This window comes from Aulonocara stuartgranti, assembly GCF_965226115.1.
Source record: "Aulonocara stuartgranti genome assembly, chromosome: 14".
In the NCBI taxonomy this organism is placed as follows: Eukaryota; Metazoa; Chordata; class Actinopteri; order Cichliformes; family Cichlidae; genus Aulonocara; species Aulonocara stuartgranti.
Genome location: NC_138950.1, coordinates 16962194 through 16977037, shown reverse-complemented (window position 1 = coordinate 16977037; position 14844 = coordinate 16962194). Strand labels below are relative to the sequence as shown.

Genomic DNA, 14844 nt, shown 5'->3' with positions numbered 1-14844 from the left:
AGTTCATCTTGACACCACCAGGACGGAGCCTCCACCGTGTTTTGCAGATGGCTGTAAGCGCTCACTGTTGCATTTCTCTCATGACCTCCTGGATACATATAGACCTCAGTTTTCTAAAAGCCACACAATGTGGAAAAGAAGTTTTCAGTAACTGCTCTTTTGGATATAATACTTTATTAATCCTTCGGATTAATAAAGTATTTCTGAAATTTACTGGGGGGAAAAAAAAAACAAAAAAAAAAACACTGTCAAACATTTGTCTTTTGTATTTTTCATAGATTCAACTAAACAAATGAGAACAAGTGATGCATTTTTGTACAGGCTGCTAGTAACAAAGAGTATAAAGATATCATTTAAAATTGGCTCTTTCCCAAGTTATTTTTATACACAACACTGCTTCATACCTTGAGACTTCCGTTGTGGTTTGGCATACAACCAAAAAAAAGAAAGGAAAAAAATATTCCTATGAAGATGATCAGATACAAGGACTTGACTGAAAATAAGTGAGGAGCAGATTATGTCTAAAGAAAGACCTTGAAAAACTTCAGAAAGCCTGAAAACTATTCTTCAAGGCAAACCCATCTCCTCGGAAGCAAAATATAAAGAAAGGAGTGGCTCAAGACTTTTGCACAGTACTGTAAACATTTATAAAAGCACGTATCAGAAAAAGCTTGCAGAGAAAAACTGCACTGCAGATTTTCATAATCAACAAAGTAAAAACGCTACTTAAATGTAAAAAATAGAGCTTTTTAATCACTTTATTGTGAACGCATGTCCGGGCTAATGAGCTTCAAAGATGAGCCACATCACATGAAGCAGATCCTAAATTAATTTTCTAATTAAACTAATTAGAACTTCTCTGTGTAGCCACTATTTCAACAGCACTAATAAAGATTACGGAAATATAAGCAATTCTTTTAGTTACAATTTTCATTGTGTGACATGTGGGGTGGGCAGTTTCAGTGACTGTTACATAATCGCATAGTAATCGCATAAACAGGCATGCACACAGATAGATACTAAGCATGACCATAGGTGGCTACATTCATCTTTACAAAAATTCCACAACATAAAATCAATATGCACACTCAGTGTTTACAGTGTGACTCAAGGTCACAGTGGTATTTCCACCGTCCGTTATCCCTGCAGATCACTAGTGAAAGCTTAATTAACACACCCAGTCGGGGTGGAAGCCTGACCGCGCCTGCTCTTCTTCTGCTCCACTCACCATCTACATCTCTCTGTCACATATTGATACCCGTTCTTCCTCTCTGGTCTTGCTGTCTAACTTCTCCTAACGACTCTGCCACTCTCACACTCCCTGAAGCTTTTAGCTCAGTGTCAAACCGCTCTCTGTGGATCCCTCTGTCTACATGTTTCAGTCAAACTCTGCCTCCTTCATTTCTTCACTTGAGACAGACTGAAAATTACAGACAGATAAAGAGGGCTGTGTTTCTATATCAGGGATACAGACAGTCTGTCAGAAGCGGGAAGCAGCAGAAGAACATAAATGAGACAAATGTGAGAGAAATGGCTGCAGCCTGCAGCGATCCTCCGGAGCTAAAACATCCCATAATTACAGACTTTTTGAAGCTATACCCTGGATTACCTCTGTACTGACTGTCAAACCTCAGATTCAGGAGTTTTAGACTTCGCAGCTGAAGAAAGAAAGAATAGAAAACTCTCTGCACTTTCTTTTTAAATATAAAAATGTGTTGTTCTGGTTGCTGACGTACAGGCGTAGCTGAGAGATACCAAAATTGTTTCATATTTTGCATTCAACGGGGCAGCACATTGGTGCACTGCTTAGCACTGTCATTTTACACAATGAAGGTTGTTGGTTCAAATCCATGATCTCCCTGGGCCTGTGTGGGCTTTGTCCAGTGCTTCGCTTTCCACAAAAAAAAAAAAAATCAACAACAACAAAAACTGGTGATTCTGAACTGAACAGAAAAACTCTTACTGTGATGGGCCATCTACCTGCTTCGCTAGTGCCCAGCCTCCCATGCCATGACACCGTTGATAGGCAACATCGGAACATTAGATAAGCTTTTAAACAAAATGGACAGCTGTACCAGATGTGCCAGATTGCTGAGTCACAAGCCGATTGATGATTCTCTTCCTGTTTTAGATGGTGCTCTTCTATTGTGTCGTCCCCCCCCCACCCCCTTCACCGTATACTAGCATGTGCACCAAATATTGCCACTGCCACCTTAGCCACCTGTGATCTTAATAACAGGGAATGTTTTAAAAGGTGGCCACAGCTCAGACTCAGAAAAACAAGGGAAAAAAGAGAGCATACGTTTTGAGCATGAGTCTGCACAGTGACTAAGCATTGATTCTGGCACTGAACGACATTTTTCCAAAACTATTTCCTCCTTTTTTGCTTTGAGGAGAGGGGTACAAACACTTGGACATGTCAGTCTAAAATCTTCAATGTTTTGAAGACATGATTAACAACATTTTCACAGTCAAATTATTGAGTGTCCCTTCTTGCCCTGTTGATGGGGACATGAATGTTTCATCGCAGCATGAAGGTAATTGCCTCCAAAATCCTGAATGATTTAAAGTAATCATTCCCTGGTAGAAAAGTGCATGCCAGAAAAGATTAGCATGGCAGAGCCACCAGAGACCATTCATTCTGGTGGTCACTGGTTCCAGTTTATCCTTAGTCCTTTTCCTGGTTTCCGTGCAGTGCCTGTGTGGGTTCTCTTGCTCCCAGAGTCCGATCAACCTTGAATTTAAAAAAGAAAAAACTAAAAACTTTAAGTGGTTAAAGCACCTGAGGGACCTGCTGCAGTAACAAGATAACACATTAGTAGTCATCTGATAGCCGCGAAGCACATGAATGAGCCACTAATGGTGAAGAATGAATGAAGCAGCCGATGCCGAGCCAACTACTACAAGCATAACTTCCCCACTCTGTGCGCATTAACATTTTTGCTCCATTTGAGAGACCACTGTAGTAGACAAGCTCTCGATTTTCTGGTTAATCTGCATTTCGTCTCTTGCCCATTCTTTGGCTCATGAATAAAATAATAAGACTGTGGACAGAAGCAGCTGAGGTGGCCTGTTTGATTGACCTGTGATCAGATGACTCCAAGCAAGAAAAGGTTTTCCGAGGATACGCACACAGTCAGAAGAGGTATTCACAGACTAATTACTCATTTATTATCAATATTTACATACTATAAGGTGCTTTTTGATTGCCTCTGCTGCCGAGTTTCTCCAAAACTGAGCCAGTTTAACACAAACTTGTTACTAAGCTCAAACATCTGGCAGGGTGTGCACTTCACCACATTTAAATTTACATGAAGTTATGGTTGATGGAGAAATCTAAAAGCTAATGCTGGAAGTGGGTGGAGAGTAGGGATGGGTATCGTTTAGGTTTTATCTGATACCGGTGCCAAATCGGTACTTTTGAAACGGTGCCGGTGCTCAAACGGTGCTCAAACCGGTGCTTAAAGAATGGAGAACACAAAATTGGTCCAAAAACCTCTCATGTTCAGCTGTTTTTTGTAAAAATATAACAATGTTAGCCTTTTCTGCAGCTATGGGGCATACATAGTATCACTCTTGGCTGGAAGCAGTGCTTAAACAATGGAAAAAACACAAACTTTGTCCTAAACCTCTCATGTTTAACTGTTTTCCACTTTTTCTTTGGTCATTTTAGCCTTTTTAGCCAGGGTGAAGGGAGTATCTGCCATCAAACAAGAGGACAGCCGCATGTAGCTATGATGATGTTTGCTAGTTCACCTTACATGCATTAATGTAATAACGTGGTTAGCCTACTCAATGTAAATTAGCTACTCACGCAGAGAAGAACGGCTGCTGCCACCATCATCCGTCATCATTTCTGCTACACTGGCAGGGCTAGGGGCCAGGACTCTCCTCTTCGTGTTTTTGGGGGATGTTGCATAACAGGCAACCCACCCGCAGTAGATGTGCTCGGTGTGAGGTCTCGCAGCAAGCTATCAAATACGGCGCATTTCTGGGCTTTTAAAAAAAACGCTATGCGTCGCCAGGTGTTTCATCGGATTTGAGGTGTTACCTCCTTTGACAGTATCACAGTATCAGCTTAAAGCACTTGTTGCAGGCTGCTGAGTTTGCATATTTTGCTGTGAAGTACAGCCAGACTTTTGACCGCTTCGCCTTGGACATTTTTAATCTGTAGCTCTGCTCTAACAGAACGTACGTACCTGGCCCCGCCTACTATCCTCGGAAACGTAAAATGATTGGCTAGAATCTAAAGTGTATCACAGCTCAGGAAAAAAAAAGCACCGAAATAAAGCACCGAAATGTGCACTGCTTTTCGGTCTGGTTACTACCGTTTATGTCAGAACCGGTGCCATCATGGCACCTGTTGTGTTTACATACACTGCTAAGCAGAGGTGTGGACTCGAGTCACATGACTTGGACTCGAGTCAGACTCGAGTCATTAATTTTATGACTTTAGACTTGACTTGAAAAAATGTTCTAAGACTTGTGACTTGACTTGGACTTTTACACCAATGACTTGGGACTTGAATTGGACTTGAACCGGTTTACTTGAAAAGACTTGATATTTTACCCCAAATACAAAATTTCGGGGATGAGTTCCTGCCCCAAGTGGAGGAGTTCAAGTATCTCGGGGTCTTGTTCGCGAGTGATGGGAGAAGGGAGCTGGAGATCGACAGACGGATTGGGGCTGCGGCTGCAGTAATGCGGACGCTGCACCGGTCAGTCGTGGTGAAGAGGGAGCTGAGTGTAAAAGCGAAGCTCTCAATTTACCGGTCGATCTACGTCCCTACCCTCACCTATGGCCACGAGCTGTGGGTAGTGACCGAAAGAACGAGATCGCGGATACAAGCGGCGGAAATGAGCTTCCTCCGAAGGGTGGCTGGCCTCTCCCTTAGAGATAGGGTGAGGAGTTCGGCCATCCGGGAGGGGCTTAGAGTAGAGCAGCTGCTGCTCCACATCGAAAGGAGCCAGCTGAGGTGGTTCGGGCATCTGGCAAGGATGCCCCCTGGGCGCCTCCTGGGCGAGGTGTTCCAGGCATGTCCCACCGGGAGGAGGCCCCGGGGCAGACCCAGGACACGCTGGAGAGATTATATCTCTCGGCTGGCCTGGGAACGCCTTGGTATTCCCCCGGACAAGCTGGAGGAGGTGGCTGGGGAGAGGGAGGTCTGGACCTCTTTGCTTAGGCTGCTACCCCCGCGACCCGACCTCGGATAAGCGGATGAAGATGGATGGATGGATGGATGGATTTGTGAGACTGGTAAACTTATGATACGTACGATGGTCTTTCGTTCTACACGGTGCATTTCAAGGTCCTGCACCCATCCGGCGGTAAACTGTACCTGGGCTTGTTGCAGTGACCGGAAGTTACTAAACTTCATGAGTGTGTGCACTCACTCCAAGAACCGTATGATTATAAATATGCATATAAATATGCTACGATGAGATAGCTGACTTCATCTAACTAGCAAATGTTGTCCAGGCTACGTTGGTGATACAGTTTTTTTAATGTGTATGATATTTTTGTCATGCGATTTTAAAGCCGGTCCTACAACCGCATCCAAGAATAACATGCAGCTTATCTCAGAACTGTCGGTGAAAACTATTCTTGGAGCTAGGTTTAATTGAGCTGCATTTTAAAGAGGTGCAATTTCACAATTTGTGTATATTTTCTAAGTTCACTATTTTGTCATGTGTTGAGAAAAACACAGATTTTAAAATTACATGGTCTAACATTTACATTTAGCATAACTGCAACATTATTTTTTCGTTGTTTTTTTTTTTAAAGACTCGAAAGGACTTGAAATTCAAAGTTTCAGACTTGTGACTTGACTCGGACTTTTACACCAGTGACTTGAGACTCGACTCTGACTTGCCTGACATTACTTGAGACTTGACTTGAGACTTGAGGATAAAGACTTGAGACTTACTTGAGACTTGCAAAACAATGACTTGGTCCCACCTCTGCTGCTAAGATGGTGAAGGGTTGCTTACAAGGGGGACTGAATATGAACATATACTCAGTTACCAGTAGGGGGCTCTGTGACTAAGGATGATGGAAGGAGAGAAGAAGTGAAGTGTATGGTGAGATGTAAAATGGCGAACTACTGCTGAATATATACGTTCCATTACAAACCAAGCCGTCTCCGTTCTTCTGTCGAAACACCACAAATTGGCGACGAGGATGAGTGCATCAGTTCCGAGTCCACCATCTTTTCTTCCACATGTAGGTGAGCCGCCGATTCCATTTACTAGATGGCGGAAAATATTCGACAATTACATGCTAGTAATCAATGCCACGGGAGACGCATGGCCGGATGCTAGGAAACGCGCTGTTTTGCTACACTGCTTGGGCCCGGAGGGACAGCGGTTATTCTACACGTTACCGGAGCAAGGTGATACATATGCTGACGCCATGAGCACACTGGAGAAGCACTTTGTGCCGAAAGTGAATGTCGTGGCGTGCCGTCATACATTCAGACAGCGTATGCAACGAGCGGATGAGACTGTTTCTCAGTATGTGGTGGCTCTGAGAGCATTAGCTTCATCTTGTAACTTTGGACAAATGGAAAGTGAAATGATAAGAGATCAGTTGATCTCCAATGCTCATCTCAGCGCTGTGAAAGACAAACTGTTAGTGGAGGATGAACTCACACTGGATAAGGCTCTAACTATTGCGAGCCAGGTAGATGCAGCAGTCAAAAACGCTACTCTACTCTCCACACCCGGCTCGTGTCCGACCGCGCCTGTTCAGACAGTCGACGCGGCAAATTCCCACTCTCACCAGAGGAGAGGACCTCGCCCCGCTAAAGGCTGCACTCCAGACCAACGCAAACGGGGAGGTTCAAAGCAGCAGCAGCGGAAGTGCTTCAGGTGTGGTTCTCACAAGCACTTAGCTAATGATAAAAACTGCCCGGCTGCTTCTTCAAAATGCAATAACTGCGGGAAAAAGGGACATTTTGCCAAGGTATGTAAGTCGTCAGTCAGTGAAGTGAGAGAAGTAGTGGTTCCAGAATTGGCAGTACTGTGCGTGCAAGATGCTAAAATGATGGCAGCTATTCAAAATAAGCTTACCTGCACTGTCGACATTGAAACTGTACAAGGTGGCTCTAAGACAGTAGAGCTGATAGTAGACACTGGAGCTTCTGTGTCTATTCTGCCAGAAACTATCTACAGACAGTATTTTGCAGACTGTTCACTGGTGCGACCTAAAGTCAAACTAGTTACTTATGCTAAAGATGAGTTGGCTGTGATGGGTTGTCTGCCTGCATCAGTTGCACTGCATGCACAGAATGAAAAAGTTCCTGCTTCCTTCTACATTGTCAAAGCTGGTTCCCCGCTATTAGGCCTCGACCTCATTAGAGCACTGAACGTCTGCATCGTCGGAGGCAAAGTGGACCGTATTCAGGATGAAACTGCAGATGAGCCAGATTCGTCTAACCAGAAGTCTGCTGTGTACAATGTTGATCCTATTCCACCAGCTCAACTTGGATGTGTTAAAGGGTTCATCCATAAAGTACAGGTAAACAACAATGTGCGGCCTGTACGCCAAAAGCTGAGACGCCTGCCATTAAGTGTACGTACAGAGGTGTCAGCAGAACTCTCTCGCTTACTCAAAGCTGGCATAATTGAAAGGATCGATGCAGCTCAGTGGGTGAGTCCGTTGGTCGTGGCCAGAAAGCGAAAAAAGGAGTTGAGACTGTGTGTTGACCTTCGTGAACCCAATAAGAGCATTATTGCTGACTGCCATCCTCTTCCTCATATGGAGGATCTGTTTTCTGACTTGGCAGGTGTCACTCACTACAGCCAGATTGACCTCAGCTCAGCATACCACCAATTACCTTTGCATCCGGAGAGCCGCAAGCTGACTGCTTTCATCACTCATGAGGGACTGTTCCAGTTCACACGTGTCCCATTTGGCCTAGCATCAGCACCTTCGGCGTTCCAGAAAATGATGCAAACGGTCCTGAAAGATCTGCCTGGTGTTCGCAACTACTTGGATGACATCATCGTCTACGGAACATCAAAGGAGGTGCATGATACACGCCTGCAAGCTGTTCTCCAACGTCTCAGAGATGTCGGCCTGCAGATTAATGCTGGGAAAAGTTCCTTCTGCCAGTCACACATCACATTCCTGGGCCATGTAATCTCAAAGGAAGGCCTACGTCCAAGCCAACATCACCTTACTGCTATTGCTGAGGCTCCTGCTCCAAAGGATATGGCTGCATTGCGCTCGTTCCTGGGTTTGTCATCCTGGTTCAGTAAATTTATTCCAGATTATGCTACACTGGTGGAACCACTGCGACCGTTGCTGAAAACAGACATGAAAGTCGAACTCCAGTGGAACGAGGCAGCACATGAGAGCTTCAGTAACCTGAAAAAACTCCTTCTGGAAAGTCCCGCACTTGCCGTCTATGACCCTGACTTACCTGCTTTTATCACCACAGACGCATCAGACTATGGGCTAGGCGCTGTGTTGACACAGTTACATCCAGATCAAGTGGAGCGGGTTGTGGCGTTCGCCTCCCGAACACTGTCTCCTGCTGAAAGAAAGTACTCCACCACAGAAAAGGAGGCGTTAGCCTGTGTCTGGGCGGTGGAAAGATGGCGTACATATGTATGGGGCCGCAGATTCACACTTCGTACTGACCACCAAGCTCTTACTACCCTTCTCAGCACCAAAGGTATGAACAGAGCGGGCATGAGAATCGCACGATGGTCTGCAAGGCTGATGTGTTTTCAGTATGATGTGCAGTACCGTCCTGGTGTTCAGAATGTCATCGCAGACTGCCTCTCACGGGTTCCCCTGATGTACTCCAGCACTGACATTGATGCTGAAAAAGACCTTCTCTTGGAGATAGCTGAAGTTTCTCCTCTCTTGACAGCGACACCGTTGACGGATTTTAAAGCTGAATGTGAGGACTGCCCTGACCTTTCTCTGCTGCAACAGGTTATCCGCTCAGGCTGGCCTAAGGTGAAAAGGTCTCTCCCACCTGAGATACAGCCGTATTTCCTGGTGCGACATGAACTTGCTGTGGAATCACCGTTGGTTTTCTGGGGGACACGTCTGGTGGTCCCAAGGTCCCTGCGGGAAAAGGTGATATGCCTCGCACACGAAGGTCACCAGGGCATAGTTCGCACAAAGCAGCGGCTCAGAGAGCTTTACTGGTGGCCATGCATGGATACTCAAGTCCATGCGATTCTGTCATCGTGCTCAGTCTGTCAATTGTGTGACAAAACGGCCAAAACTGCTCCTACTCCCTTACAGCCGGTTCAGTTTCCAGATGGTCCCTTTCAGCATGTGGCCGTTGACATTGTTGGACCTTTTGACCGCGGGTCGCAGGACTGCAGGTTTGCCATCACACTGGTCGATTACTTCAGCAAATGGCCAGAAGTAGCCTTTACTTCATCAGCTACTACAGACACTGTGATTAGGTTCTTGTCTTCAGTTTTTGCATGGGAGGGAAACCCTTGTGAGCTTACCACAGATAATGGACCACAATTCACTTCATCTGCCTTTGCTGATTTCCTGACGGAAAGGGGCATCAAGCACATCAGAACAAGTGTGTATCACCCTCAAGCGAACAGGTGTGTTGAAAGATTCAACAGAGTGCTGAAGGACTGTGTTCAGGCTGCACAGGTGTCCCAGAAGCTGTGGAAGCCCGCCGTGACAGAGATGCTACAGAATTACCGTGCTACAGCTCATGCAACGACTGGAGCAGCTCCGTTCCAGCTTCTCAGAGGGAGACCCATGAGAACAAAGCTAAATGTCCTGCCGTTTCCCAAAGACACAGGACAGTATGACCAATGCAGGGCCAGAGTCTCTCACCAGCAACGTAAGAGTAAACGCTACACTGATGCAAAGAGGGGGGCAAAACCTCCCCAGCTTGTGGTCGGTGACAGGGTGCGGATACGTAAACCTTTCCAAGTGGGGAAGGGAGAGAGACAGTTCACTGATCCACTGTCAGTGCAGCAACAGACTGGACTGAGCACCTTCATCTTGAGTGATGGAAAGAGATGGAATGCAGCCCGTCTCTCACTCTGCTGCGCAGAGAATGCTGAGCCGTTGCAGGCTGGTGACGAGGTTGAAAATAACACAAGAGAAACTCCTAAAAGACCTTCTGTTCCTAACAGACCGAGACAGTTACCAGCTTGGACCAAGGATTATGTTATGAAATGAGTTTAAAAAAAAAAAAAAATGAAAAGAAAAAAAAAGTGAAAAAAACACGCTTGAGCTGTTGGGTGCTAATGTTAAGTTCCATACTGCTAGTTCTGAGGTCCAAGTATAATAGAGGATTGATTTACTGTGATTTATTTGTGAGTTTTGTGACTTAAGGTTGTTAAGTTACTACAGTAACCTTAACAGTACAAGTATTCATTATAAAGGACGATTTAGGCACCATAACAAGATTGTATGTTAAGATCACGGGTATAGTTCAAACACCCAGTAATGTTATAAGTGAAATAGGTATTGAAAATGCTGTCTGGTTGCAAAGTTTACTACTGATAATGTTCTGTGCAAATAGTAATGTTGCCATGCTAAGTAAGCAATACTGAGGTAGTAGAATTCTGTGAGAATGAGGAGAGATGTTGTGTTTACATACACTGCTAAGATGGTGAAGGGTTGCTTACAAGGGGGACTGAATATGAACATATACTCAGTTACCAGTAGGGGGCTCTGTGACTAAGGATGATGGAAGGAGAGAAGAAGTGAAGTGTATGGTGAGATGTAAAATGGCGAACTACTGCTGAATATATATACGTTCCATTACAAACCAAGCCGTCTCCGTTCTTCTGTCGAAACACCACAGCACCGGACACCGGTACCCATCCCTAGTGGAGAGGTGGAGTGTGTTAAACAATCGCAGGCAGTCACTGAGCACATTTAATCAACTCACATCTATATGCTGCCCAGTTGCATGAATTAGTGCTTTTGATGACTTAACAACAATATTGTGATGATAAAAACAATATTTCCATCACACGTCGGTAAAGAAGGCTGCTTCTTCTCCTTTTTGACGCTTGTCTGTGCTGAAATATTAAATATCTATACAGACGTTTTGATTGATCTCCTTTCAGCTCAGTCACTGATGATTGCGGCTTTTTGGCGATGTGTTTGTTGTCTCACGGCGCTTTGAAAGCTCACGTATCAAAGTGCTGGTTGCCAGACCTTTTTCGTAACTCAAAAATGCTGCTAAATGCCATTCAACCTCGCCCAACCCACCTTTGTAGCAGCATTTGCAATGGTGATTTAAATACTTCAAAGGCAAATCCCAGGTGTTTTAGAAAATGAAAGTAGTGGCACATATAATACAAGAAATATAACTGCCAACAACACAAGTAATAAAAAAATTACACTACTGTTCTCACAGTGAACGCCGTCACCGGGTAAAAACAGGCCTGGCACCATATGAATGATGATTCCCAGTGGGTCTCCCTCTCTCTGGGGCGGAGATGTCAACTGCTGCCATGCTGAAACGAGGCCCTCCCTCTGAGAGCTATAATGATGTTCAGCTTGTACTCTCAGCAAACGTGCATGGCACGCACTGGGAACACGCTCCCAAATGTATGTGAAAAGAAATTTACGCTGTGGAAAATTATTATTTTATTCTCTGATGAACTTGTAAGTTTGCAAACGTGCAAAGAAGTGAACAGTCTAATTTCTATGGTAATTTTATTTTAATGAAGAGAGACAGAATATTGACGATAATCTAAAGACTACAATCAGTATTGTTGAGAGACTCCTGATCTCAACTTCTATCTGTATAAAGCGCGTCTGTGCACAGAATCAGTTTCTTGCATTCCAGCCTCTCTACCACCCTGGACACGATCAAAGAGCTGTCAAAGGACATCAGGGGAAAGATAACAGGAGGATGATCGTGAGAAAAGCGGTGGATCAGCCAAAAACTGCATAATGAAGACAATTGGGTTTCCAGTCACCAAGAACAGCACAGTGTCCCCAAGGTCCCACTGCTCAAGAAGGCACATGTACAGGACGTCTGAAGTTTGTCAGTAAACATCTAAATGACTCAGAAGGCCTGGGAGAAAGTGCTATGGTCAGATGAAACCAAAATCGAGCTCTTTGGAATCAACTTGACCCACAGTGTTTGGAGGAAGAGACAGCTGTCCCACAGGACACCAACCCCACAGTCAAGCACGGCGATGGAAACATTATGCTTTAGGGCTGTTTATGTGCTAAGGGTACAGGAAAGTACAGGAGGGACCAATGGACAGGGCCATGCACCATAAAATCTTGTATGAGAACCTCCTCTCCTCAATCAGAACACTCATGTACGAAGTTGTCACTGCAGTGGTTGGCAATAAACCTAAAGGACTGAGAGAGTTTCTTTAAAGAGGAGTGGGCCAAAATCCCTCTTGAGATGTGTATGAACCTGGTGACTTCTTACCGCTGTGCCGGCTAATAAGGGTTTCTCCAACAAGATCTGCTTGGGTATCAACTACTTATTTCACTCAGTGACATGCAAATCCATTTATCACTTTTATGGAACGCGTTTTTGCTTTTTAAAGTTTTAATTTTGGTTGATATTGTGTCTCGGGGGCTGTTACGGCACTATTCATTGCTTGGTAAGTGAGCAAACTTACAAATGTAGCCGGGGATCAAATAACGATCCCCCGCTGACACACAAGCTCAGCATCTGTCGTGCCACGAGGAAAGACTGAGAGAAATACATGAAAAATATCAATGTTATTCAGAGTTGGGCGAGTAGAGCACTGGTGTGATTTGTTGAATCAATAAAGGCTTTTTCAAATGAAATAAAATGCAGAACAATTTATGCCACACCAGCAACAACATCAACAGTTATAAATCATAAAAACGCACCCCAGAGAAGACAAACGGCATGAGATTGATTACAGCGCTCCAAAAAAAACAGCACGATTAGATTCAATATCAGCAGAGGAAAAACACCCGGGCATGTTGTGGAGTAGGAAATTACCTGGACTGACAAGTGATTAGCCTTCAATGAGCCTGATAATGTGTAAATGGAGAAAAAGTGATTGACAGCAAAAAAAGGAGAAGGAAGGATCAGGATTGGGAGAGAAACAAACCTGTTCAAAGAATTCGTCCATAAAGCCTTTCTCCATCCCAACAGCGACTTCATCTTCCTCCTCAGTCGTCTCCTTCCCCTGGACACACACACATACACGAAATAAAAAAAAAATTATACACATATATATTAATACATAATCTTAATACAATTGAATTACTTACATTACATGAACCAGTTAAATAATAAAGCAATAAACATGGTTAATAACATTTAAAAAAAAAAACACACACTAAAACAACATGTAAACATAATTTCTATCAACAACAACACTGATGATGACTGAATTGGACCATGTTAGGTTGTTTTTACATAATTCAAGGTTAAATGGAACAGTGAGAACACTCCCCCCCCCTCCCTCCTCCCAAACCTCTCCAAACATCACCTGATTAGAATCAAGGAGCACTTAATGACACTTTTAATTAGAACCACAGGTCGAGTGATTAGCAAGTCATTATTGAATTAGAACCTACGAGCAGAGAAAACCTTGACTTCTGCACCCCTCTACCTTCACTCATGCACAGATACATGTAACCATTTCAGCTTAAAGGAGCAGATTAATATTTTGATACCACTCCTATTTCTCTGTAGTTAACACACCAAATCATGCAACAGGTTAGACTTTAATCGGAGGAAACCAGCTGTTGTGACTTCGTCCAAATGGTAATAAAATCCCCTTAGCAGTTCTCCAAATTTACATGTGACTTAATAAAATGTAGAAAAATAAACCCTAAATAGCAAACTAAAAGCTTATTGTGGAAAAAACAAACAACAGGGTTACTCAAAGAAAAAAAGAAAAAAAAAAATCACAAGACTGGAACCTGTTCAAACTCAAATTCTCAAACTGTCCGACTCTTCTAGTAATTCCGGTTGTTTTCTGCTGTTACTGAGGTACATTCACGTCACTAAGGCCTGAACATTCTCAGTGAATAAATCAAAGCTTGGACACAAAAACATAAAAACAAAAAGTTCAAAACTCTGCAAACTTTTCGCAGTCTGGCATATGATTCATTCTGAAATGCATGCTTCTAATCACACATCAGCCATTATACTGCATTAGTGGGATCTCATGTGGCCTCATCTCATTCATCACAGCCACTGTCAAACTAATTTGGTTCCCCATTAGTGGCCTATGAGATCCATTTGCTTATCAAGGCTGTGAGGACAGAGTGCAGTTTTCATCTTCTTTTGCCTGAAATGACTCCTTACTCTTATCCCAGAATTTCCAAACAGCAGTAAGAGAGTCCTGAATTATGCAAATGATGCTTCCCAGTGTCTGTCAAAATGATGACTTCATTTCCTCTCAAACCTCAAAATAAAACTGTTACCAAAATAAGAATAAGATTAAGAGTCCCTAAAACTTTAAAAACTCTTTAAACCATTAAATTAACCAGTAAATATTTAAAAACTTCAATGAATCATATCCAGATATTATTTATGCTCTCCATGTGTATGGGCAGCCAGCCAGGTTCAACCAGACAGGGAAACAAATGTGCAGGCATTACATGCATCAGGAGGCAGGAAGCACAGGAAACTTTTGCATCAAGTGATCAATTTCCAGTAAAAGAAATGAGCTACTTATCCCTTGTTAACTGTTTAACAATGGATCAGCAGGATGCACATATACATCATGCATTACTGACATAAGTTTGTACAGCTGATACTACCAAACATTCATAAATACATTTATATTCTCCAGCCACTTTACTCCTTGTCAGTGTTGGACTGAACCCATTTTGTCTTCAGAGCTGCCTTAATTCACTATTTCATAGATTCAACA

General features: G+C 43.6%; 1 protein-coding gene and 1 long non-coding RNA gene across 2 annotated transcripts in view; both read right to left on the bottom strand.

Moving 5' to 3' along the window:
• LOC309687189 (syntaxin-1A-like) overlaps nucleotides 1-14844 on the bottom strand; it is a 101095-nt gene that overhangs the window by 58995 nt on the left and 27256 nt on the right. The window contains exon 2 of the mRNA XM_082501959.1: nucleotides 13066-13143. Coding sequence (XP_082358085.1) covers nucleotides 13066-13143 — 78 coding nt within the window. The remainder of the gene's footprint in view (nucleotides 1-13065; nucleotides 13144-14844) is intronic.
• On the bottom strand, nucleotides 1230-10831 carry LOC309687194. Its single transcript, XR_014270650.1, has 3 exons — nucleotides 10812-10831; nucleotides 3815-4360; nucleotides 1230-2734 (listed from the first exon to the last, which is right to left on the bottom strand). It is a non-coding gene; the product is annotated as an uncharacterized lncRNA (long non-coding RNA).